Source organism: Notolepis coatsorum (assembly GCF_963971535.1).
Source record: "Notolepis coatsorum genome assembly, chromosome: 9".
NCBI lineage: Eukaryota > Metazoa > Chordata > Actinopteri > Aulopiformes > Paralepididae > Notolepis > Notolepis coatsorum.
In genome coordinates, this window is record NC_140173.1 from 128,978,447 (window position 1) to 129,002,391 (window position 23,945).

General features: G+C 45.6%; 1 protein-coding gene across 1 annotated transcript in view; it reads left to right on the forward strand.

The window, feature by feature from the left end:
- The window catches only part of ryr2b (ryanodine receptor 2b (cardiac)), a gene marked incomplete at both ends in the record, with an annotated part of 396,550 nt that overhangs the window by 108,099 nt on the left and 264,506 nt on the right, over positions 1 to 23,945 (forward strand). The window contains 2 exon segments of the mRNA XM_084321996.1: positions 1,398 to 1,606; positions 1,952 to 2,126. Coding sequence (XP_084178122.1) covers positions 1,398 to 1,606; positions 1,952 to 2,126 — 384 coding nt within the window.

Consider the following 23,945-nt stretch of genomic DNA (forward strand, 5'->3'; position numbering starts at 1 on the left):
ATTGCTACTAACGTTATATCCAATGGCATTTCCGTTATACAAAAGCTACAGTTAAAACTCAAACTGCATATGATCGGTATGATCCTCAAGCATGTATGCATTAAAGGGGGGGGGGGGGCGGGGGACGTCGTTTCTGATTATTGATTACCAATAACCGTGTTCGTCTAAGTAGCCACATACGCTGGTCGGCTGGTTGAGTATCATAGCAAGCTCTGATCAGCATGTAATTTACGTGAAAAAGATCTTACCATGAGCCGGTTGGATCCCCCCGAGCATTTCCCTGTTATCGATCGCCATCTGGTAGATCGATATGTCCATTGGCTGATGATAAATCCCCTTATTGCATAGTGAAATCCGCGATCCAAAACGTATTCCGTGCAACAGACAATAGCTTCAGGTGAGTAGAAAACTACATTAGAGATAAAAAAAAAAAGACAACTTCGGCCACAGGGAACACTGCATTATCGCGATAGCGCCCCTAAGAGGATCTGGCCGGTAATGCACTTTCTCGAATTCAAAGAGTAGGGTACATCTGCAGTGCAGCTCGGCGACCTTGAATAGGTTATTAAAATGGAATAAAAGCCAAAACAACTTGCCACGGATATATCCATCCTTCGGTCCATTAAGCATGGATTCGAAACACGTATTTATCCGTGGTTGGGCGACATTGTGTTAAGGGGGAGGGATAATTAGGTGGCCTTGATGTCAGAGACCTGATTGTGAATTTGGCCGAGAACATTGGGGAACCCCCACTGGGTTCTTTAACGACCCAATCCAGTCATGACAGGGCATTGTTACAGCCAAGTCCAGAGGCCAGAGTGCTCTTTGCTGGACAGCAACACCACTTTCCGACAATGGGCTTGACCGGGGCTCGAACCGGTGATCTTTCAATCATGAGTCCGGAACAGAAAAAATAATTGCACCCTCCATCACCAGCATGCCATTTCACAGATTCATTCTGTTTACTGAGTACTTTTTATTGAAAGTTAAATGACACGTCATGTTTTTCAAGATTCAAGATTCAAGAGATTTATTTGTCACGTACATACACAAGACATGTAGTGAAATGGTGTGTGGCCATGCCCGCCTCGATTGTGCAAAGATACAAATAATAGAGTTGTGCCCTTCCTGATGACCTGTCGTACAGAACATGTAAGTCGCTTTGGATAAAAGCGTCAGCTAAATGACTAAATGTAAAATGTAAATGTAAGTACTATAATTATACTAATGTACAGTTATGTTTCTTAAAGTGAATCTTTTTGTGGTGTGTGTGTGAGAGAGTGCAAGTGAGGATGTGTGGTGTGTGTGTTCACGTGTGCTTGTGTGTGGAGAGAGATCAGTGTTATGTACAGTATCTGTAGATATGTTTCCACCATGTCGTGTTTGTGGGCTTGCAGCGGTGACGCCACACCGACGCCTCGCCTCGGCGGAGAAGTTCCGGCTGTTTCGGGCTGACAAGTCGCACGCCGTGATGCGGGGGAAGTGGTACTTTGAGTTTGAGGCTTCGACAGCGGGGGACATGAGGGTGGGCTGGGCCCGGCCCGGCTGCGTACCGGACGTAGAGCTGGGTTCAGATGACCAGGCGTATGTGTTTGATGGATTTAAGGTGAGGTGATCCATCTTCATTGCTCTGTATGAACTCGAGGGTCCAACACTGTTGCCATAGAACTGTAGACATAATATTATGATCAAGTTCAAGTTTCAAGTTTGTTTATTATTTATTGTCACAATAAAATACATGTACTTTACGGTGAAATGCTTGGTTCTGTATATTCCCGACTGAGAGTGTGCTTCATACAGTAAAAAAGTAAGTAAATAAGTAAGTAAAAAAGTACTTTTAAGAATGTACTTTCTCTCTCTCTCTCTCTCTCTCTCTCTCTCTCTCTCTCTCTCTCTCTCTCTCTCTCTCTCTCTCTCTCTCTCTCTCTCTCTCTCTCTCTCTCTCTCTCAGGCCCAGTGGTGCCACCAGGGTGGGGAGCCTCTGGGGTGTCCCTGGCAGCGAGGCGATGTGGTCGGCTGTCTGGTAGATGTGCCTGAACGCACCATGATGGTCACACTCAACGGAGAGGTGCTGCTCAACGACCGGGGATCTGAGTTGACCGCCAAGGACTTTGATATCAGGGATGGTATGGAACACATTACATTTTTTAACTGTGGCGGTCATGTTTTCCTGACTCTGTGGTTCATTGACCTCACATGTGTAACTAATAATAGCAGTTAATAATAATAATAACTGGGCGCCCAAATGGCGAACCATGTAAAGCGCTGCGTCGTGAAGCGGCCGACCCGGGTTCGATTCCCGGACCCGGCGTCATTTGCCGAATATCTCCCCCCCCCCGCTCTGTCTCCCATTCTTCCTCTCTCTCTTTTTCTCTCTCTCTCTCTCTACCGGACTGCCCGGTAGTAAAAAAAACAATGCAAATCTACAAAAACACAATAAAAAAAAAAAAAAAAAAAAAATAACTAGAAGGGCACTCAGGGAGATGACTTCACCCACACAAGGATAGGGCTATATTTTGCTATATGGAGCAAGACACCTCACTAGACTTTACCTCAACTGTGGAACTGCTGTCTGACAGCTGTGCTCACTGCTCACTCACTGAACCACTGGAACATCTGTTTATGAACCATAATGGTGATAATGCACTATATCCAATTCTACTTATACAGTCGTGAATGGTCTCTTAAATCGGCACACATATTTGTATTTAACTTGTAAAGAAAGTAAAATAAAAATAATCCTGGTTTGGATTCTCTTAAGTTAATTACTTACTACTAACCTACCTACTAGCCTACTAACACAATCTTGTTGTAACTAAGATTTTCTGAAATAAATAACCGATTTTGTGCATAGATCATAATTTCTCAACTTTTAATAACCTGGGACAATTGGCCAGTGAACAATAATACTTAATAACTAATAAATAATTAACCTGTTCTGACAGCACAATATTGATGTCACTGGATACATACTGATGTAAGAGATTCGCTCGGATCCGGTTCTCTATTATTTAAAACCCTTGCTCAGTGGCTTGCTTATATGATCAGTTGCTCCGTCAAATGAGGGAGAGAGCATTTATATTTGTGGAGTATGGCTCTGAGCAGCAACCTCTGTAGTATCGCCCTCTTGTGTTCAAAAGGTGTAACTTCATACTGTATGTATTCAATGGACAATGATGTAAATTAATTCAAATAAAACACTTGTCATTGACCGATTTGATAAATATTCTAGAATTCAGCTGTCGACCTACGTATGTGCGATGTTTCATCCAAATCGGATCAGAAAAGTTATGGCTGGTGCAGAATGACAAACAGAACACAGGAGCAATACCCCCTCCAGTGCTTTGCGCTGCATGGGTGTAATAATAATAAGACATGGGATTGATTTATATATAGCTGAACTCCGTCACCTCTGCGTTAGGTGCCTATCAGACTGCTTGGTGGAAGAAGAGGCGAGAAAAGACGATATCAAAATCCATTCCTCACATCTAAACAACAAATAAACTAGTATGGGCAGCTGGAAGACAGAACAGGCCTCAGTCTGTTCATTTCGAAGCGTCACCTGTACGTCACTCCTAGAGTACAGGGTGTACAGGGGTAGAATGGATGTATCACAGATGACAAACATGATTACAGAGCAGACCAGAATAGAACAGAGCATAATGGAATCTATTCTGTGTCAAAGAATCTTGGCACCCGTTGCAACCATGGATCATGAAAGAGGATGGAGGTATAGAGAAATCCCTGCGCTGTCCAACACAATCACTGTTTTATATGATATTTGTGTCCAGCCTGGTTAGGTGGGGCAGCAGGGCTCAAAGTTAACTTTCCTACTGGTGGCACTGGTGCGACCAACTTTCTAAATTGCACCAACACGTTATTTGTTTTTGTGTGTGCAATATTCACGACCTTGCCCACTCATGACTAGCTGTCTTAAATATTTATCTTAGTTTTGATGAAATACAGCTTAAAATAATTCCCTTACCGTTTATCAACTTTACACATACAGTATGTAATCCCAACAATCACATAGAAAACGACAACAAGCATCTCAGTCTTTAGAGAAACAAGGCCCCTCCCTCATCCCTGTACCTCTCAAAAAAATGTGTACATCTTCTTGAAGTGGTTTATATTCATACTTTTACCTTTTATGTTTCTTTATTTTCTGCATGTCATTACAGGTCAACAATTTTTTTTTGAAAAATAAATATAGATAATACCTGTCATGAAGGGGATTTCTTCTCTTTATAGAGGCAGCCTTGAACTACGGGACCATGTCATTATCCTCCGTTGAGCGATTGCTTTAATCTAAGCTCTGAAAAGCAATCAGCAGGTCCTCAGTGTTTTGGTCGTGCACCTGTCCTTGCAGGTTTTGTGTTTGTCACTGATGTTGTGCTGCTTCTAAACTTTCAAGCTTTAGAGTTGCCTGTAATAGACTGTTGCTACTGTATATTGCTGTTCTCTGTTGTGTGGCCCTGAGGGTGACATTTGGGTGTCACGCAGGACAATGGTTTGCGTTTATTGCGCAACGCATGACACGTTCATTCAAGTATGGATGGGACAACAACAGTAATTTTTATTCAGGACAAGGCAAGAGCCAGAATTAGAGCCACTGGGTTGGGACTCAACGGGAGAATGACTCAACGGGAGGGAATGAGACGGGAGTAAAAACAGACTGGAGGTTCCTGTCTGCTCCTTCCTCCCCTGCATCACCATCCATGGCTCTGTTTCCTCCTCATCCCTCTTCTCACCTCTCCCCATGTTTTGCTTTTTAGAATAATCAGGTAGCTATAGACTGCTTAGTTTTGGCACTTGAATGAGTTGAGTAGGCTATAGTGTCTTCACAATGAAAACTGCTCTGTTCCCTCGACTGTGGATCACTATGCAAAGTCACTCAGTCCTCCAATCAGGGAGGAGCTATAGGCATGCCTCCCGTTAACAATAATAGAAAGATAAGTCAAAATATACTCTTAAAATAAAATACATTACATAACCGTTTCAACGTGCCATTACATTTTACCCCCATTTGGCAACATGTGCTAGTATGGATTAGTACTAGTAGTATGGACTACAGTGCAGTACTGTATGTGTAACCTGACTAGTAGGTAATATATAGTCTCTAATGCTAAATATTACTTAGGAAACAGCCATCAGTAACAGTGTTAGGGGTGAGAGAAACATAGACATGTATATACAGTACATGGCCATAGCTTTGATATGTTACTGCATACCTGGTCCCATGTTTTGATTGAAATCCTTTTCAGTTATATGGGGCGATTGCATCAGCCTGTACATTATGCAGATTTGCACTTTAGGGCCAATGTGATTGATTCTACTGATCTCCTATCAATAGTAAGATCAATCAACCCACAAGGAAGGATATGGTAAACGACATGCGTCCGGACCATAGATTAGTGGTGGAAAAGCAGAAATATACTCTTTGTACACGATAGATATCCAACTGACATCGTACATCTACTATAAACAAACATACATTTTATGTTTTTGTCGACAAGCATACTTGGCGGCAACCATAAAATACAAACAATTCCATTTTATATTACTGAAAGTCATTCTACTGTGGATCACAGATCATATATTAACCACAACTGTGGAAGTTACATCGACTGCTTCAACAGTATTTTAGCAACGACTAGGGGTGTAACGGTACACGTATTCGTACCGAACCGTTTCAGTACGGGACCTTCAGTTCAGTACGTGCTGCGTACCGAACGAATACAATGTTACTTTAACTCATTGGGCACCATACCGAGTGTAACTGAGGGGTACAATTCCCTGACTGTATTACTAGATATGATACTTACTACCACTACCTTTGTACTTAATATTCGGCCACCCAGTACACGGCATAAATATATTATCATAAACACTCTCACGTAGATGAAACGGATCCAACACAAATGTATGAAGTCGAAACAGGTCTTTATTTCTACACAGCGATGGTGTGTAGAACAAGCACTTAATCACTTAATTACATTTATGAATTGAAATAGTATGCACTTTTATGGCAAAGAGTATTCGTCGGTATATCAATAGAGAATGTCCAATCTCTGAAGGCGCAGGTGGTAAATATACGACCTGGAATAGTTAAGGAATAACAGCAATGATACTTTAATGATTATATACTAGATACACTAGAGGGGGTTAATCCGGTCGCTTGTAAGCCGACAGGAGTAGGAGGGGGGGGGGGTAGAATCCGGCTGCCTCGTCCGGCCAAGGGTATCCCAGGTGAACCCACTGTAGTGCCGTTCAATGCGCCGGCGATCCTTGGACCACAGATGAAAGCAGGTGGACTCTTTGTGGGCCGGCTCTCTCCGGTCCACGGGGGAGAGACGTGAAGCGACCTCGTCTTGCAGAGCGTCTCCTCACCTTGCGTCCTCTCCAGGGGGGGGGGTTCCAACACACGGCAGTGTCGGGGGTCTTTATCCATGGAATAATCAAAGTATACAAAGCATAATCCGTGCCTGGGAAGGCGGGCTGTCGTCGGTAGAATAATCCGGTATACAGGTCCACTCGCTCGTCGGCTCTGGGGCTCCTCGGGTGCAGCTTCACATGGGGTCAACCACCCTGGGTAAGCAGCCAGTTCTCTGCCCGAAACGATGGGGTACTGACTACGGTAGTATTCTCACCGCACGAAGCCCTATATATTAACAGACTATTATTAGCTTAATAGACTACGTCCAACTCGACGATATAGTGCCAAATATGACTATTCAAATATTAATATACACGATGTCTCAATACCGATGGTAGGCGAACTTGGCCTTACTCCCACACGTGGCGTCGCGGGGAGGCTTTACGTCTGTGACTCTATTGGAGGGTAAGAAACTGGACTGAAAAGGAAGTCCTACTTTAGTAGCGCAGTATATATACGCACTATGAACAAATAGTCCCATTAGTGGTGCGGTAGCCAGATTCCTACGCGGAACTAGGACTTGTTCGTACATGTGGAGCGGTACGTTTGAACTGGGTCTGAGGGGTATGGCAGCCTGGCACCAAGGTCTCGACCAATAGTAGAATGGAGACTATTATGGGATGTTCAGTAGGCTAGAATGGATATTCAATGCATATTGTACAAGGAATATACAAGGGATATCAGGGAATATTAGAGAATATACAAATACAATTAAATATATATATATAAATAAATATATATATTCGGTTTAATCTGGCCCTTCACAACAGCCACCCCCTGAATAGGTCCCAGACCTAATCAGTTAAACAGAGACAGATTAATCGCGTTGTCTATTTACACATAAGGGTTTGCTGTAGGGGTCAGTCAACTTCACAAAGTCATAGGGTTGTAGGGTCATGGTCATCATCGATTGTGTCTGGGAGTCGAGGCAGTTCTATGAGCCTTGCCACGGGACGGGTGTAAGTGCGACCCTGGACGAGCACTTCAGCTGCTCGGACCTTGCCGTCGGCACCGGTGATCACTTTGCTTACGCGGCCGGCCGGCCACATAGCTCTGGGCAGTGATTGATCAATAATCATGACGACTGTTCCTTCTGTCAAATTGTCTCTCTCCTTTACCCACTTCTGGCCGGTCTGTAGAGACGGTAGGTAGTGCAGTAGGAAACTGTTCCAAAACTTGTCGGCTAATACTTGGCTGTACCTCCACATTCGTCGGCCGTTCGCTTCTTCAGGCCGGTACATTGTCTGTGGTAATGCAGGATCTAGCCGCCCCATCAGGAGTGTGTTGGGGGTAACTGGGTCGATATCCGCCACATCACTGGAGACATATCCGAGGGGCTTCGAGTTAAGTACTCCCTCAATCTCCGTGAGGACTCTTTCTGCTCCTGCGTGATGTACATCCTCATCGTATTTCTTTATGATCAGCTCTGTGACCTTGTGTCGGCTGTTCAATACGATCGGGTATTTAATGTCATCCGGTAGATTGGGGGCTCTGCGTAGGCGACCACCCACTCTGATGAGGGTATGAGCGTCGCTCTCGGGGGCCAGGTGAATTAATCTGCTGTCGGATGGGACGGGCTTTCCTCCCTGTAGACAGGCCAATTCATCGGGGAACGAGTCTCTCTGGGCTCGCTGCAGTAGAAGCAATTCTGCTTCCTCGTAGTTAGCTGCTGACATATCAGCGGGGGACTTGCACTCCGGGTGGTACCGCAGGAATGTTCTTTGTTGTGCACTCTCTATGGACGTGCACTCGTCTATGTTAGGGTCGGTGGAGGCTACGGTGCTCAATCCACAGAACACAGACTTCTTATTTTCCACCTCCTCTGGACTTGCTTCCCTCGGGATAGGCATGGGCCACTGTCCTTCCGGGAGTCTTAGGAATGCGGGGCCGTCACTGTAGACATTGCGACGGGTGAGGTCATCCAGGGGCATCCCCCGGGTGATGACGTCAGCTGGGTTCTGTTTTGTATCAACGTAGCGCCACTCTGTTTCTCCGGTTAACTCTTCGGTTAAGTCTTGAATCTCGGTGACTCTGACTCCCACGAAGACTTTGTACTTGCATGAGTCCGATTTGATCCAGGCGAGTACCGTCGTGGAATCTGACCACAGGATTGTTCTAGACACCGGTATGGTGAGCTCACGTTGGATGAGCGTGGCTAGGTGCGCTCCGGCTAGGGCTGCGCAGAGCTCTAGACGTGGGATAGATTGTTGCTTGCGTGGGGCTATTCTCGAGCGGGCGAGGACAAATGCTGTGTAGATCTCTCCCCCCTGGTCTTGGGCCCGCAAGTAGGCTACTGATCCGTATGCGACCTCTGAGGCGTCACTGAAGACGTGTAAGTCCATTTTACATGTCTCTGGCCTCACCGTGGGTGGGAAGTAGCTTCGGCGCATATTAACGCCTGGGAGTGAGTGGAGCTCCATCTCCCACTCTCTCCAGGTGGATGCAAGGTGTGCGGGAATGGGGTCGTCCCAGCCCTGGTCCTTGTCCCACAATGCTCGTACAATCATTTTTGCCCTGGTGGTGTACGGTAGAATACATCCTAGCGGGTCATATTGTCGGGCGAGTGTTGTGTACACACTCCGTCTGGTGGTCGGCGCCGCCGCCGGCCTTCCCTGCTCCGTAGTCAGGGGCTTGTGTCTGTAGTGAAGCGAATCTGTTTTGAATCGCCACACCAATCCCAGGGTCATCTCCTGGGCTTCTCCCGGGATTGTAGCCATCCAGGTCTCGCTGCTGGCTGCCTTGTCCTCGGAGGAGAGGCTGCGCAGTACTTGCGGATCGCTGCTGGCCCACTGCCTGAGATCAAAGCCGCCTTTGATCAATGAGGCGCGGAGTTTAATCAGGAGATCCTCGGCTTCTTCCTGGGTTGAAAGGCTTTGTAGACAGTTGTCTACGTAGAAGCTGTTCTTTACGCTGTGTCGGACCTCTTCGTCCGCTGCTGGGTCCTCTGCTACATGTTTCTGTAGTGCAAATGTCGCACAGCAGGGGCTGCACGTCGTTCCGAAGGGGAGGACTTCCCATTGGTAGATGGCTGGGTGCTCATCTCCTGGCTTCTCTCTCCATAGGAACCGTAACAGGGGCTTGTCCGCCTCTACTAATCTCACCTGCAGGAACATTCCTTTAATGTCCCCGCTGATGGCCACCTTTTCCTGGCGGAAGCGGAGTAGAACGCCGAGTAGGGAGGGGCCGAGTGTGGGACCGGGCAGTAACTCTTTATTCAGATTTTGGGATCCGATCTGGTAGCTGCAGTTAAATACTATGCGGTCTTTACCGTTGTGATGGACCTTGTGGTGGGGCACGTACCACGATTCAGTGGTCTGGTCAGCCTCTTTAATGTCCATCTTTGTGACGTGTCCCGCTGTGATGAGCTTCTCAATCTCAGCGCGGTATACACTCTCTTGGGCGGGGTTCTTGGCTAAGCGCCGCTCCGTGTTCAGCAGGTACCGTTCTGTGGCGTCTGTCTTGGCGTGGAAAGTAGGCATTCCTTCTCGCCGCAGGAGTGGCGTGGCGTATCTCAACACGCCGTTGACCGGGACTCTCTTGGTCCCTGTCTCGAGGAGGTGAATGGCGTAAATGTCATCTTTAGAGCGAATGTCTTTCTTTCCGTTCTTAAAGGGCATTTGTTCCAAGGTCCATAGCCGCTCTACGTGTTGCAGGAGTGCGGTTTCTCCCTCTGTGACTCGGGAGTGGAGACATCTAGTGGCTGTACTTCGGTTGAGAGATTTGGCGAGCGGGCCTTGGAGAGTCCATCCCAAACGGGTCTCGACTGCTGCAGGACAGCCTCGGGGTCCGGTATGAACCCGGTCTATCGGGACAATGAGGTCTGCATGGTCGGAGCCTATCAACAGGGTCGGCATAGCATTGTCTATGAGCGGGATCGGTAACTTGCGCAGATGTGCATATTTCTCCATCAGCTTGGCGACGGGGTATGTGTACCGCGACAGTCCTATTTCTTGGCTGGTGAAAGCGTCTGTAATCTGGTACCGTCGCTCAGGCTGGCCGCTTGCTGCGATAGAGAATGAGACATTCTCGCCCTTTATCGTCTTCAAATCTCGTCTTATTGTCCGAATTGTCATTTGGGTTTCGCTTCCCCGCAGCCCTAGCTGGGCCGCAGCGGAGGCGAGTAGCAGGGTCTTCTCTGACCCGTCATCGAGGACGGCGTAAGTGTCCAGGACTTTATTCTGGTAGCTTAGTGTCACACGCACTACTTTTAGGAGTACTCGGGCTCCACTGCTGCTGGCGGGATCGATGTACATGACGCTCGCTTTGCGGCTGGATGGTGCAGGTGAAGGGCGCCGTCTGTTACTGTCGTGAAGTATGTCCAGATGGGCTCCATCGGACTTGGTGCACCTTTTCTTTAAGCGGCATTCGGCTGCCATGTGTGAGCGCGCACAGCGAAAGCAGCGCTTGTTGGACTTTATCCATTGACCTGCTTCCTCCGCGTTCAGCTTGGGGAAGGAGTCACATTGCTCTAGCCAGTGTTCTTTCTCACAGTAGGGGCACACTATCTTCCACTTCTCCGTTCTGGAGGGGGTACTGTGGCTCCTGCTGCTCGGTACTGACTCCGATTGGTGCATCACAGTCACCGATCTTCTTCCATCATTTAGTCGTCTGGTTCCTTCTCTGGAGCCAGGGGTGCTCCGTCCGAATGTATCTAGCCGTAGGCTGCTGACTTCTCTCGCCAGGAAGTCTGCTAGATCGAGGAGGTTCGGTTCGGGGCCATTCGGGTCTCTGTGGTCCCTCTGCCGCCTAAAGCGCTCCTGACGAGCGGGTGGCAGCTTCTCCAGGATCCTTTCCACATTTGAGTTGGCGTAAAGTTCATGCCTCCCCTTCTCTCTTTGCGCTCCCAACATCCCTACCAGGGACTGCACTCTGATGGACAGGTCGTCCAGTGCTCGATTGTCTATTGCTGGGGGTAAGCGGTCGATGTGTCGGATCTCCTGGATCACGTAATCCCATATGCGCCCATACCTCTGGTCCAATGCTACCAGCGCTGCTGTGTATGGGGTGGTGGAAGTCGCGTAGGCGAGCGCTATATTATGTGCGCGGGGTACCTTTAAGTGCTTCAGTAGGATGCCGTATTTGTGGCGTTCATCCAATACATCCACCAACATGGTCTCCAGACACATGCGGAGTTCTGTATACTGGGCCCGGTTCTCTTGGGTGAAGTCGGGTACCATAGGCGTGCCAATGTATGACGCTGACTGTGGATACATCGGCGAGCGTTGGGGGAGAGGCCTCCTAGGCGAGTCTCCTCCCGCTCCTTGGTATGGGCTGGTACCGGCAGTGTACCATGGCCCGCTTGTCCAGGTGCTGTTCCTCGGTGCGGGTCGTGCGTCGTGCTCACCCGTGTATAGAGTCGGGGGTCTGTAGCGCAGCTCCGCGGGAGTATAGCCTGGGCTGTACCGGACCTCCTGGTCCGGTAGAGTACTGTGCTGTCGTCGGGCGTGGTTCTCCTCCTCTTCCTCTTCGTCTTCAGTTAGGTCATCCAGTGCTTGTAGTCTCTGGTTTAGCCTCTCCACAGGATATGCTGCTCCTTCCCGGTTGCTAGGTCTCGCTTGGACCGGTGGGGGGAGGTGGTCTGTGGGGGGTATAGACCTCGTCTGTTGGTCAAGTTCAGGGTTGTTTACTCGGCTAGGGGATGCCGCCCTGGAGGTGTGTCTAGACGAGTTCCTGGAGCCTCTGGCGGAGGGAGAGGGTGTTGTCCGTCTGATCAGCTGTTCTATTAGTTGCGACTGCTGTCTGTCGCGCGCTGCGTCTCGTTGAGCACCGGCTCGTTCTCGGGCCACATTCTCTTCCATCTGAATGCGTCTTATTTCTAGACGTATCTGCTCGTGTTCGCTTCGCTGCTGGATCTGCAGTCGGTCGCGTTCAGCAGCGGCGTTCAGGCTGATGAGGAAGGCCTGCTGTAGGGTCCTCTCTGCCTCGCTGGGAGAAGGCGGTTGTATAGGGGAGCCTTCCCTCGGGGTACTCCTTGCGGAGCCTTGGAGTTCTATCTCCACGGTGCTCTCCCCGTCTTCTTCCGTGCCGAGTTCTCTCTCGGTAGCGTTGTATTCCTCCCGGGACTCATCGGGGACTACTTCTTCAGTACTGGCGGGGTGTGAAGTCATGTCTGGTTCCCACTGGTCCCCACCGTGAACTTGGTCAGTTACATTAGAGCCCGTAGGGGCCTCTATGGTCGGGGTAGTCTGGGCGTTGGGGTTAGACATACTTTTACTTTCTAGTTTTACCGCGTTTACTGTAGAAGACTAGGTTGTTGACTGACAGCGTAAGCCTCTAAGTACTGAGGGAGCCGTCGTTCGCGCTGCGGGCGTTGGTTAGGAGGATCGTTTCGTGGAGTGTTCATCATAGGCCATTTCAATATTAATAACACTATATTAATATTACACTAATTACCCTCTGGCTCGAAGGACCAATTGTAACTGAGGGGTACAATTCCCTGACTGTATTACTAGATATGATACTTACTACCACTACCTTTGTACTTAATATTCAGCCACCCAGTACACGGCATAAATATATTATCATAAACACTCTCACGTAGATGAAACGGATCCAACACAAATGTACGAAGTCGAAACAGGTCTTTATTTCTACACAGCGATGGTGTGTAGAACAAGCACTTAATCACTTAATTACATTTATGAATTGAAATAGTATGCACTTTTATGGCAAAGAGTATTCGTCGGTATATCAATAGAGAATGTCCAATCTCTGAAGGCGCAGGTGGTAAATATACGACCTGGAATAGTTAAGGAATAACAGCAATGATACTTTAATGATTATATACTAGATACACTAGAGGGGGTTAATCCGGTCGCTTGTAAGCCGACAGGAGTAGGAGGGGGGGGGGGTAGAATCCGGCTGCCTCGTCCGGCCAAGGGTATCCCAGGTGAACCCACTGTAGTGCCGTTCAATGCGCCGGCGATCCTTGGACCACAGATGAAAGCAGGTGGACTCTTTGTGGGCCGGCTCTCTCCGGTCCACGGGGGAGAGACGTGAAGCGACCTCGTCTTGCAGAGCGTCTCCTCACCTTGCGTCCTCTCCAGGGGGGGGGGTTCCAACACACGGCAGTGTCGGGGGTCTTTATCCATGGAATAATCAAAGTATACAAAGCATAATCCGTGCCTGGGAAGGCGGGCTGTCGTCGGTAGAATAATCCGGTATACAGGTCCACTCGCTCGTCGGCTCTGGGGCTCCTCGGGTGCAGCTTCACATGGGGTCAACCACCCTGGGTAAGCAGCCAGTTCTCTGCCCGAAACGATGGGGTACTGACTACGGTAGTATTCTCACCGCACGAAGCACTATATATTAACAGACTATTATTAGCTTAATAGACTACGTCCAACTCGACGATATAGTGCCAAATATGACTATTCAAATATTAATATACACGATGTCTCAATACCGATGGTAGGCGAACTTGGCCTTACTCCCACACGTGGCGTCGCGGGGAGGCTTTACGTCTGTGACTCTATTGGAGGGTAAGAAACTGGACTGAAAAGGAAGTCCTACTTTAGTAGCGCAGTATATATACGCACTATGAACAAATAGTCCCATTAGTGGTGCGGTAGCCAGATTCCTACGCGGAACTAGGACTTGTTCGTACATGTGGAGCGGTACGTTTGAACTGGGTCTGAGGGGTATGGCAGCCTGGCACCAAGGTCTCGACCAATAGTAGAATGGAGACTATTATGGGATGTTCAGTAGGCTAGAATGGATATTCAATGCATATTGTACAAGGAATATACAAGGGATATCAGGGAATATTAGAGAATATACAAATACAATTAAATATATATATATAAATAAATATATATATTCGGTTTAATCTGGCCTTTCATAACACCGAGTATAGTCGGGTTATCTCGCCAACCGTTGAGCACAGAAACCCGTGTATACTCTGGTTTTGATCCTTTGATCTTTTCCTTTGATCCCTGTTCTATACGGTCAGCCGGAGCCCTCTAGGTGTCTTTGGCTCATCTGCCTACGTTGGAATTGCAATGACGATTGAATCTCACCAGGTGGCAGTATCGCCTACCTTTTAAACTGGAATAGCTTGTTGTGGATACACCTTTTCGTTCTCTGTCTCCTCCTCGGAGACAGAGTCACACAGCGATCGCCTCGAGATCTTTTTGCCTGAAGCCTATTTCCCGTATAGACATATACACGGGTAATCGTGATGGCGATGCGATCACTGGGAATTATTCTTTTTGGAATACCTTCTGGCTAAGACAAGGTATATTCTATGTCTATTTTACCAAACCTGAATTTTTTTTGGGTAACGATCAGTGTCGTGTTTTACCGGACGTAAAACATGCTCGACAAACACGATCGCAGTTTCTAGTTGAAACGACCCCCCCCCCCCATGATAATTTTGTGAAGGCACATGTACATGGTATATACCTTTGATTTGGGAGTATTTGGTGTTTCAGGCGATCAACCAGAACGATTTGGGCTTATTGCATATAACGCGTCATCATATCTCGCGATCTATGGAAAAAGATTGGATTATTTTGGAAATGGGCGATGTTTAGCGTGTAATAAACTACAAACTACAGTGTGTAGAAATTAACTAATTAGTCAGTAATGGACTATGAACAATGCCTGTCAAATTAGCCATACTATTGTCTCCATAGCTATAATACAGAACACACAGTCTGCAAACATCGCTAAAATGGTCAATAACGCTGGCGCCAGGCGGTACAGATGGGGAAAGTGGGTGGCCAGCAAAGAGTTAACCACATGCGTAAAAATAATGTACATGCAGAACTTAATTCAAAACTCAAAAGTCCTCCCCCTTCCCAGAATTTTACTTGCACAAAGGGCCAGATGTTGTTCGTTCAGCCCATGCACACCACTGAGAGATTACCTGTCATTTAGCATAGCCTCATAGTATGGCGAACGCAAACGACAAGCCAGAGCTAGAAGACCTACCTACCTAGAATACCTGTTTTTTCATCTACAATTGACATTTATATTTCACAGTAGGTATTTAAAAAATATATTACAAGTCGATTATTAATTTTAATATTCGAAATGTAGTTGAAGGATAAACCCCTTGAGATATGCTATCTCGTTTTTGAGGGGGTCCTTAACATAAGATACAAAACATACAATACATAACAAAACAAAACACAGGACAACAAAATACACTTATACACAGTCCACACTCATTCCTCCCAAGTGGATCGTCAATATATGTTCCCATATAAAACACATACAAAATTATAGTTTGATCTGTAAACATGTAAACCCTGCCTAACACAGTAAATCAGTAACAAGTGCAAGCTTAGCAACGTATTTTCATTCATAGCTGAGTACTGATCACCGAAAGTTGAAAGTGAGATTCATACAGAGGCGGAAGTGACCATTTTTCAAAGTAAAAGAAAACTGCTTTTTGCGTGGAGAAATGCAATTTCACGGAGAGAATATGTCTGGTGGGTGGTGGCCATATTATATACTGTATTATAGCTTACTTGAATAAACAAGTCTCCCTCCCCACTTTACCGGCGTATTTTCAATTCACAATAAACAAGTCTCTCTCAGTCTCGCGCCGTGCCAACGTTGACAGTAGGCGTGTTCGAGATGGGATAGGCGGACGCAGATCTGCACAGGTTTTACTACGGCCTCGCCAAGCGCGTTGCATGACGGTTAGAATATTGTCCGACTTGCTCTGAAAATCTGACGAGACGAGGCGCGGAACTCTCGCGGGAGCGAGCCACGCACAGCCTTCAGAGCGAGGCTCCACAGTACCTCTCACTCGGCTGCTCCCGGCTGGGAAGCGACTTGCTACGGTCGCGCAAAGCGCCTATTGGCTCAGAAAAGTTGTCAGTCACCAGCCACGTGACAGCCAGGGAGTTATGTGATGTTTGATTGATTGATTGATTGATTGATTGATTGATTGATTGAAAACTTTATTATGTTATGCGTTATCATCATCATTCATGAATCATGATAAACTTCAAGCTGTCAGACACACACACACACATACACACATGCGTCGTCTGTTTTGCCTCAATACTGTATATATAATTCTGTTTTGCCTCAATATACACAGTATACATAATATATATTGATGCAAAACAGAATTATTCAGCAGTGTGTTGTGTGTGCGTGCAGCCAGGAGCGCGCAACAAGATGGTATACATTATGGTATATGAATAGTATATTCCACTATAGCAGTATATGGTGTGCTGTACATTTGAATCTGATCTAATTTTGCACACAGCCATCGCATTATAATGAGCTGGACAGGTGTGTAATGTGTGTGTGGTGACGTGAAAGCGTATCTGCCATGCGAGACTAGGCGGCCTAAATATTAAAGGCAACCAACTTGTGTCTAGCCACGCCCAACTTGCGTCTAGCCACGCCCCTGCGGCGACGCGGCAGCAGCAGAGCTCTGTCGCGGCAGCCTTATGTAGCAGTAATCCCCCCTTTTTTAACATCCAGAACTAGCTCAATTGGTAGCGCTGCCTTGCTGTGGATCCTCCTGTGGTTCCATTGGTAACAAGTTTGATTCCCTTAAATATTTTTTTTTTCTTTTTTTTTTAACACTTTGATTGCCTAAGGCTAAATTCATGATATACCATAGGTTGCTAGCTCTATTTGTCTATGGATAAGTACCCCTTCTTTGCAGGGCTATAACTTTTTAAATTCTATTGCTAAATTGCCATTATTATGGCCCATTCAAAGTCCTATATGTATTGTTCATTGTGTAGCAACGTTAAACTTTTTCATTCACATATTCATAGTAAAATATGGTCTAATGTATAAGTATGTTTTCATCTCTTTCTGCAGCTTTCTCCAGAACGTGATCTATAGCCCCAAATGCATTATATTGATGATGAAATACAGTTTGATGGCAATCGGCGTGATATAAAAAAATTCAATTGGACGTACTTCTAGAATGATCTACGTATCATCTGATGATGACCGGATGGGCGGGGGATCGCTTATAATTCCGTGGGCAGCGTTATATCATTCATCTAGTGTGGGTCATATGTTCATAAGAGCAGTTTATATCGAACACGTTCAAAAATAACGCTGAATCTTACCCTATCTTCCTCGCGCCGTTGGACGATCAGCGTGGTGTAGACCGTTTTCGATTATGGGATGTTTATCCAGATGAACCATTTTCAGGTTGTATAATACTATATACGTCCAAATAACGTTGTTTATTGAGTTAGGGCGAGCGATTGATCATCCAGTGTGTTGAGATGGAGTCCGGCTACCGATCGCGAGTGCCCGGAGCACATAGGATGAGCACTTCCTGTTTGGCGAGCCCCTCCCTCTTGGCCGATCTGCCGATCGGCCACCAGATGGCGCTCTCGAACCGTTAAACAGTTGATGGGAGCTCACCAGTACATCTCAGGGCTCCGGAAAGAAAATATGATTTCGATCACAGATTTTTGAAATATTGATATCAAAGACGAGTTACGGCGTCTTCGGCAACTTGAGCATGGCGGGGAAGGACGCCTAAAAACATCTTCCGGCAGCCAAAGTGTTAACGTGCATTCTTTCGCCGGTTAAGTTTAGGCATGTTAACTTTAAGCATTGGTTAAGGTTAGGCATTGTTTCGGAGTTGGTTAAGGTTAGAAGGGTTAAGTTTAGGCGCTGTTAAGGAGCTGGTTAAGGTTAGAGTTTGTCTTAGAGAATGGCAATAGACAGCCTATTTCCGCGCTGCAGCTCTCTCGCACTGCCGCGGTCACATGGGCGTAGTGGCCAATCAGAGAAACGCTAAACACAAGTTGGTTGCCTAAAATATTCACGCGACTAGGCGAGAGGCTCTCGTGAAATTCGAAGTGTTCGCCTTTTTAACTCCTCCCCCGGCTTCACTCGGCTACTCTCGTCTACTTTCGAGGCAAACCGAAATCCATCTCGAACACGCCTAGTGGCTCGCCTGTTATCAACACAAAGGCACAGTGATGAGGAAGTCAACAGACTTTGCGCCTCCTGGTGGCATAAAACAGAACATCAGCCTGGTTTTCCTAATTAATTCCAATGACGTGAGACCATCGTGCGCTCGTGCGGCAAAATGGTTGGAAAAACGAATGGCTGATTGATTGATTGATTGATTGAAAACTTTATTAACAGATTGCAGAATGGGTACAGTACAGTACAGCTCAATACATACAATTGTTAAGGGGATGCAGACCAGAGAAAGACTTTCGTCTTGTTTACATCAGGGTCCCCCATTTTCAATTCATCGTAACATATATGACATACAGATAGACAGTACTGCTACATCTATACATTTATGACATTCCAGATTTGCAAATACAGTACTGTTTGTGATACAAAAAGAGTCCAGAAAAGAAGTATATACATTTGACGTAGAAACTGTACATTGGAGGAGGTTGGGTAGGGGGGGGGGGGGGGGGGGTACTGTACATTGGAGGTGGTTGGGTGGGTGGGGGGAGGTTGGGTAGGAGTGGGGGGGGGGAGGTTGGGTAGGAGGGGTGGGTGGGGGACACTGTACATCTGTACAAGCAACACTGTAGGCTACATTGGAATATTGACAAGACCATACTTGGTCATTTTTACTGTACATTGGAGGGGGTTGTGTTAGGAGATTTACAGGGGCCAGTTTCGAATTGCAGTCTCCCGTAGGTGTTTTTTGAGAGTGTTTTTGCATCTGTAGTAGATGAATAAAGAAAGATCTTAAATAACCGGTAAGAAGTGAGAGATCTGAGTGAACCATGCAGTTTGTTCCAATCAGCTGGTGCTTTATATTTAAAGGCAAGTCGACCAATAACTTTGGTGGTTCGAGGTATGATTGATTGATTGATTGATTGATTGAAAAGTTTATTAACAAATTGCAGAATGGGTACAGTACAGTACAGCTCAATACATACAATTGTTAAGGGGATGAAGACCAGAGAAAGACTTTCGTCTTGTTTACATCAGGGTCCCCCATTTTCAATTCATCATATATGACACACACAACATACAGATAGACAGTACTGCTACATCTATACATTTATGACATACCAGATTTGCAAATACAGTACTGTTTGTGGTACAAAAAGTGTCCAGAAAAAGAGTGTATATACATTTGATGTATAAACTGTACATTGGAGGAGGTTGGGTAGGTGGGGTGGGGTTGGGTGGGTGGGGGGGGGGGGCTGTACATTGGAGGTGGGGGGTGGGGGGGGGGGGGTTGGGTAGGGGACGACGACACTGTACACTGTACATTGGAATACTGGCAAAGCCATACTTGGTCATTTACTGTACAGCTGGGTTAGGACATTTGTAGGGGCCAGTTTCTAAATGCAGTCTCCCGTAGGTGTTCTTTGAGAGTGTTTTTGAAAGTGGGTAGTGATTCACATTCCTTTACAGCTTTGGGTAGGGCGTTCCACATTGATGTGGCATAATTGCGAAACGTGTTTAGTCCCTTGTTTGAGCCGAATCTGGGTTTAACATGATTTGTGGAGCTCCCTCTGGTGTTGTGATCGTGGTATTCACTGACCTTTGGGAAGTATTTTGACATGTACATGGGTACCTTGGTCGTGTAGTGTATCTTGTAGACCAGGCCCATTGCAAGTTGCTGTACTCTGTCGTCTACTCTAAGCCATCCTAGGTTGTCAAAGTGGGCAGGGGTGAGGTGGGTTCTAGGAGTCAGGTCAAGCAGTAGTCTGACTAGTTTGTTTTGAGATGTTTGTAATTTGGTTTTTAGTGCCTTTGAGGTGCTTTGGTACCATGAGGTGCAAGCATAGTCGTAGTACCCTTGAATGAGTGCTCCTGCCAGAGTCTTCAGGGTATTCTTGTTTACCAGAGAGGAGATCCGGTACAAGAATTGAGTTCGTTGGTTGACTTTTTTTTTATTACATTGGATGCCATTTTGTCACAGGAAAGATTAGCCTCTAGGATGGAACCCAGGTAGGTAATTTCATCTTTCCTTGTGACAATATTGTCACCCACTGTAACTGAGAAGCCGTCGGTCTTGCTGAGTTTGTTATTTGAACCGAAGAGAATGGACTCTGTTTTGCCCATGTGTAATGATAGTTTGTTGTCGGCGAGCCATATGCAGATTTTGCCTAGTTCCGAGCTGAGGGTTTTTTCAACCTGTAACTTGTTCTTGTCAGAGACCAGCAGGGCTGAGTCGTCCGCAAACAGGAACAAGTTGCAGTCACAAGCTGACGACATGTCATTTGCATAAATTAGGAACAGTAGCGGTCCTAGTATGCTTCCTTGTGGAACACCACAGCTCACTGTGAGGGGGAGGGATAGGGTACCGTTTACCTCCACCATCTGTTCTCTCCCCTCCAGGTAGGATTGTATCCAGCTCACTGATAGACTATCAAAACCAATTGCTTTTAGCTTGTCAATCAGAATGGTGTGATTGACAGTGTCGAAGGCCTTTTGTAGGTCCAGCATGACCATGCCGCAGTATTTGCCCGCGTCCACCTCTTGCTTGATGTGGTCGTTCAAATAGAGAAGGCATGTGTCAGTGGAGTGGGATGTTCTGAAGCCAGATTGGAATTCGTAGATTAGATTTTTTTCCGCAAGGTACTTTTCGACCTGTTCGTATAAAAAAATGTCCATGACTTTCGAGATGGATGTAAGGATAGAAACAGGGCGGTAGTTGCCTGGGTCTAATTTGCTGCCCTATTTGTGCAGGGGTGTTACTCTCACAATTTTGAAGTCCTTGGGGACGTGTCCCTGTTTTATGGAGAGGTTTATTATGTGTGTGATGACTGGGGTGATGGCGGCTGCTGAGTCTCTGAGGAATTTGGAGGGGATGTTGTCATGGCCAGTGGCCTTGTTCGGTTGGCCACTCAGTTTTTTGAGTACCTCATCTGTAGTTACCACTACCAGTTTGAAGTCGTCTTTGTGGACGCCTAGGTTCTTGTAGTATGCTACTATGTGTTCTACCCCATACTGCCCTGAGTGGGAGGGTAGTTTGTTTACCAGTGTTGTGGCTATGTTTGTGAAGAAAGTGTTTAAGTAATTGGCTACATCCAGCTTGTCTGTGATGAGCGTGTTGTCCGTCTTTATGTTGTTGGTATCCATGGGAACAGCAAGAGCTGGGTATCCTGCGGCCGTTCATGTCGAGATAAAGAAAGGATGATCCGTGTGTCTTAAATTATAAGTTGAACTATACGGAATTAGGAACTGCTTTAGATAGGGGGGATAATTAAAGTAAATACATTTGTAAACAAAAAGCAATATATCTGAATTGAGGAGAAAGCCAGTTTAACGACTCAAACATAAGACAGTGATGGGTTCTATAAGGACACCTCAATATAAATCTGCAAACACTATTATAAGTGACATTTAAAGGACGGAGGTTTGATAGTGTGTGTTCTGATAGACTATAATAATATAATACATTTGATTTATAAAGCGCTTTTCAGGAACCCAAAGACGCTGACAATTAGCAAAACAAATGAACAGAGAAACAAAGAACCACAGGGAACTATGTCTGCGTAGTCCACTATTGGAAGTACCAGCTGTGTAATGATTATTTTTCTAACTTGGAGAGAAAAACAGTTAATAGAGCGATACAATATTCTCAGGCTACAATTTGTTTTCTTTATCACAGCATCAATATGTGACTTGAAAGTGAGTTGAGAATCAAGCCAAAGACCCAGGTACTTATATTCATCGACATTCTCGAGAGGAGCACCATCTAAAAACATAATCGACAAATGATTTGATGACATTCTGAACAAAGTGGACAAATACTTCTAAAGGAAAAGGAGCTGTTACATCTGGTGTTATATCAGAGTAGGAAGAGGCATTACATTTTAGTCTGCAGACAGAATTAAAGTGCTGATTAAAGGCAAGTGCAATTGAGGAGGGATCATTGACAACTTCATTATTAATTCTAATATGAGTGAGACTTGTAGTTGACTTCTTAGTTATACTGTTGATTCTTTTCCAAAACAGTTTTGGATTGCTAAAATCATTGCTTAAACAATCTTTGAAATAGTTGGATTTAGCATTTCTTGTTTTAGTTGTACATAAGTTCCGTATTTGTTTATATTAGGGATGCTCGATATTGGCTTTTTTACAGATACCGATATACCGATATTGTCCAACTCTTAATTTCCGATACCGATATCAACCGATATCAACCGATACCGATATATGCAGGGTTTCCCCCCCCAAAAAACGGAATAATTTCAGGTAATTAACATTACATGTCTCTTGTTGTGGAATTAACACAACATTATGCATACTTTTGACAATAAATAAAATCAGAATTTGTTCTTACTTGCTTGCCTGGGTAAATAAAGGTTATAGAAATGTAAAAAAAAAACGATACAGATATTTTCCGATATCAAATTTTAATGCCGATATCGGCCGATAATATCGGACATCCCTAGTTTATATGCATTGAAGTCGGCAGAGTCCTTTGTCAGGCGATGCTTTTCCCAAGCCTTATCTCTTTGTTTATACAGATTTATAAGTTCACTATTAATCCAGGGCAAGTGTATACCCTTGACTTTGAGTGTCTTCCAGGGAGCATGATGGTCAATAACATGAGTAAGCTCAGTATAGAAGAAATTCCATGCGTCTTCAACAAATGGAATTAATTTAAACCTGTCCCAATTTATAGATGTTATCTTGAATAAAGTGCTCAGTATTCAAATTCCTACATTGTCTTATCCTGATGAATTTTGGTGGAAGACGTGGTAGCTTTATCTTCCAAATGCAGAAGATGATAGAATGGTCGCTGAAACTATTGGGTAACACACCAGAGTTTGAGATTCTATCTGGGTGTGAGACGAGAATCCAATCTAGCAGGGACTTGGATCTAGAATCAACTCTAGTAGGCTCACTTATGAGTTGAGTTAAGTTGATACTGCCAAATTCGAACATTATAGATGATCGATCTAGCCAGTTGATGTTAAAGTCACCCAAGATAATAGTTTCATTTGGACGATCTAAAGAGTTAATGGTGGATAATATATCATTTGTAGATTCAGAGGGGGAATCAGGAGGTCTATAAATATTTTCAATGGTCAACTGTTTATTTTCATGAAAAGAAATCTTTATGAAAAGACACTCAACGTTTATAGGGTTCACCCTTGGCCTGAGAAGCTCAGATGTCAGGATGGATTTGACATATGTAGCCACTCCTCCACCTCTAGAACCCCTATCAGCTCTGTACAGAACATAGTTGTCAAGTCTAACCTCTTTGTCAGAGATTGCACTATGCAACCATGTCTCAGACACAGTAATTACACTGGGATTATTGTAAACAAGCTCTCAGTAGATCAATTTTGGGGTACAGGCTCCTTATATTCAGGTGGATAACATTTAAACCTTTAGAAGTATTCATCATACATACCAGAGTTGAATTAATAAAAAGAAATGAAAAAAACGGATATACATCACCAATCTTATGCGAGGAGGGACAGTGGGTAAAGGGCAGGGAGCAGGAGAGCAACATACATTCAAGACCACACCCACACACACAACAAATAACATAAATACATGACAACACAAAACTAAATCCCAGCATGTCCCAGCAGCGCCTGGCTCCATAACCCAGGGCATG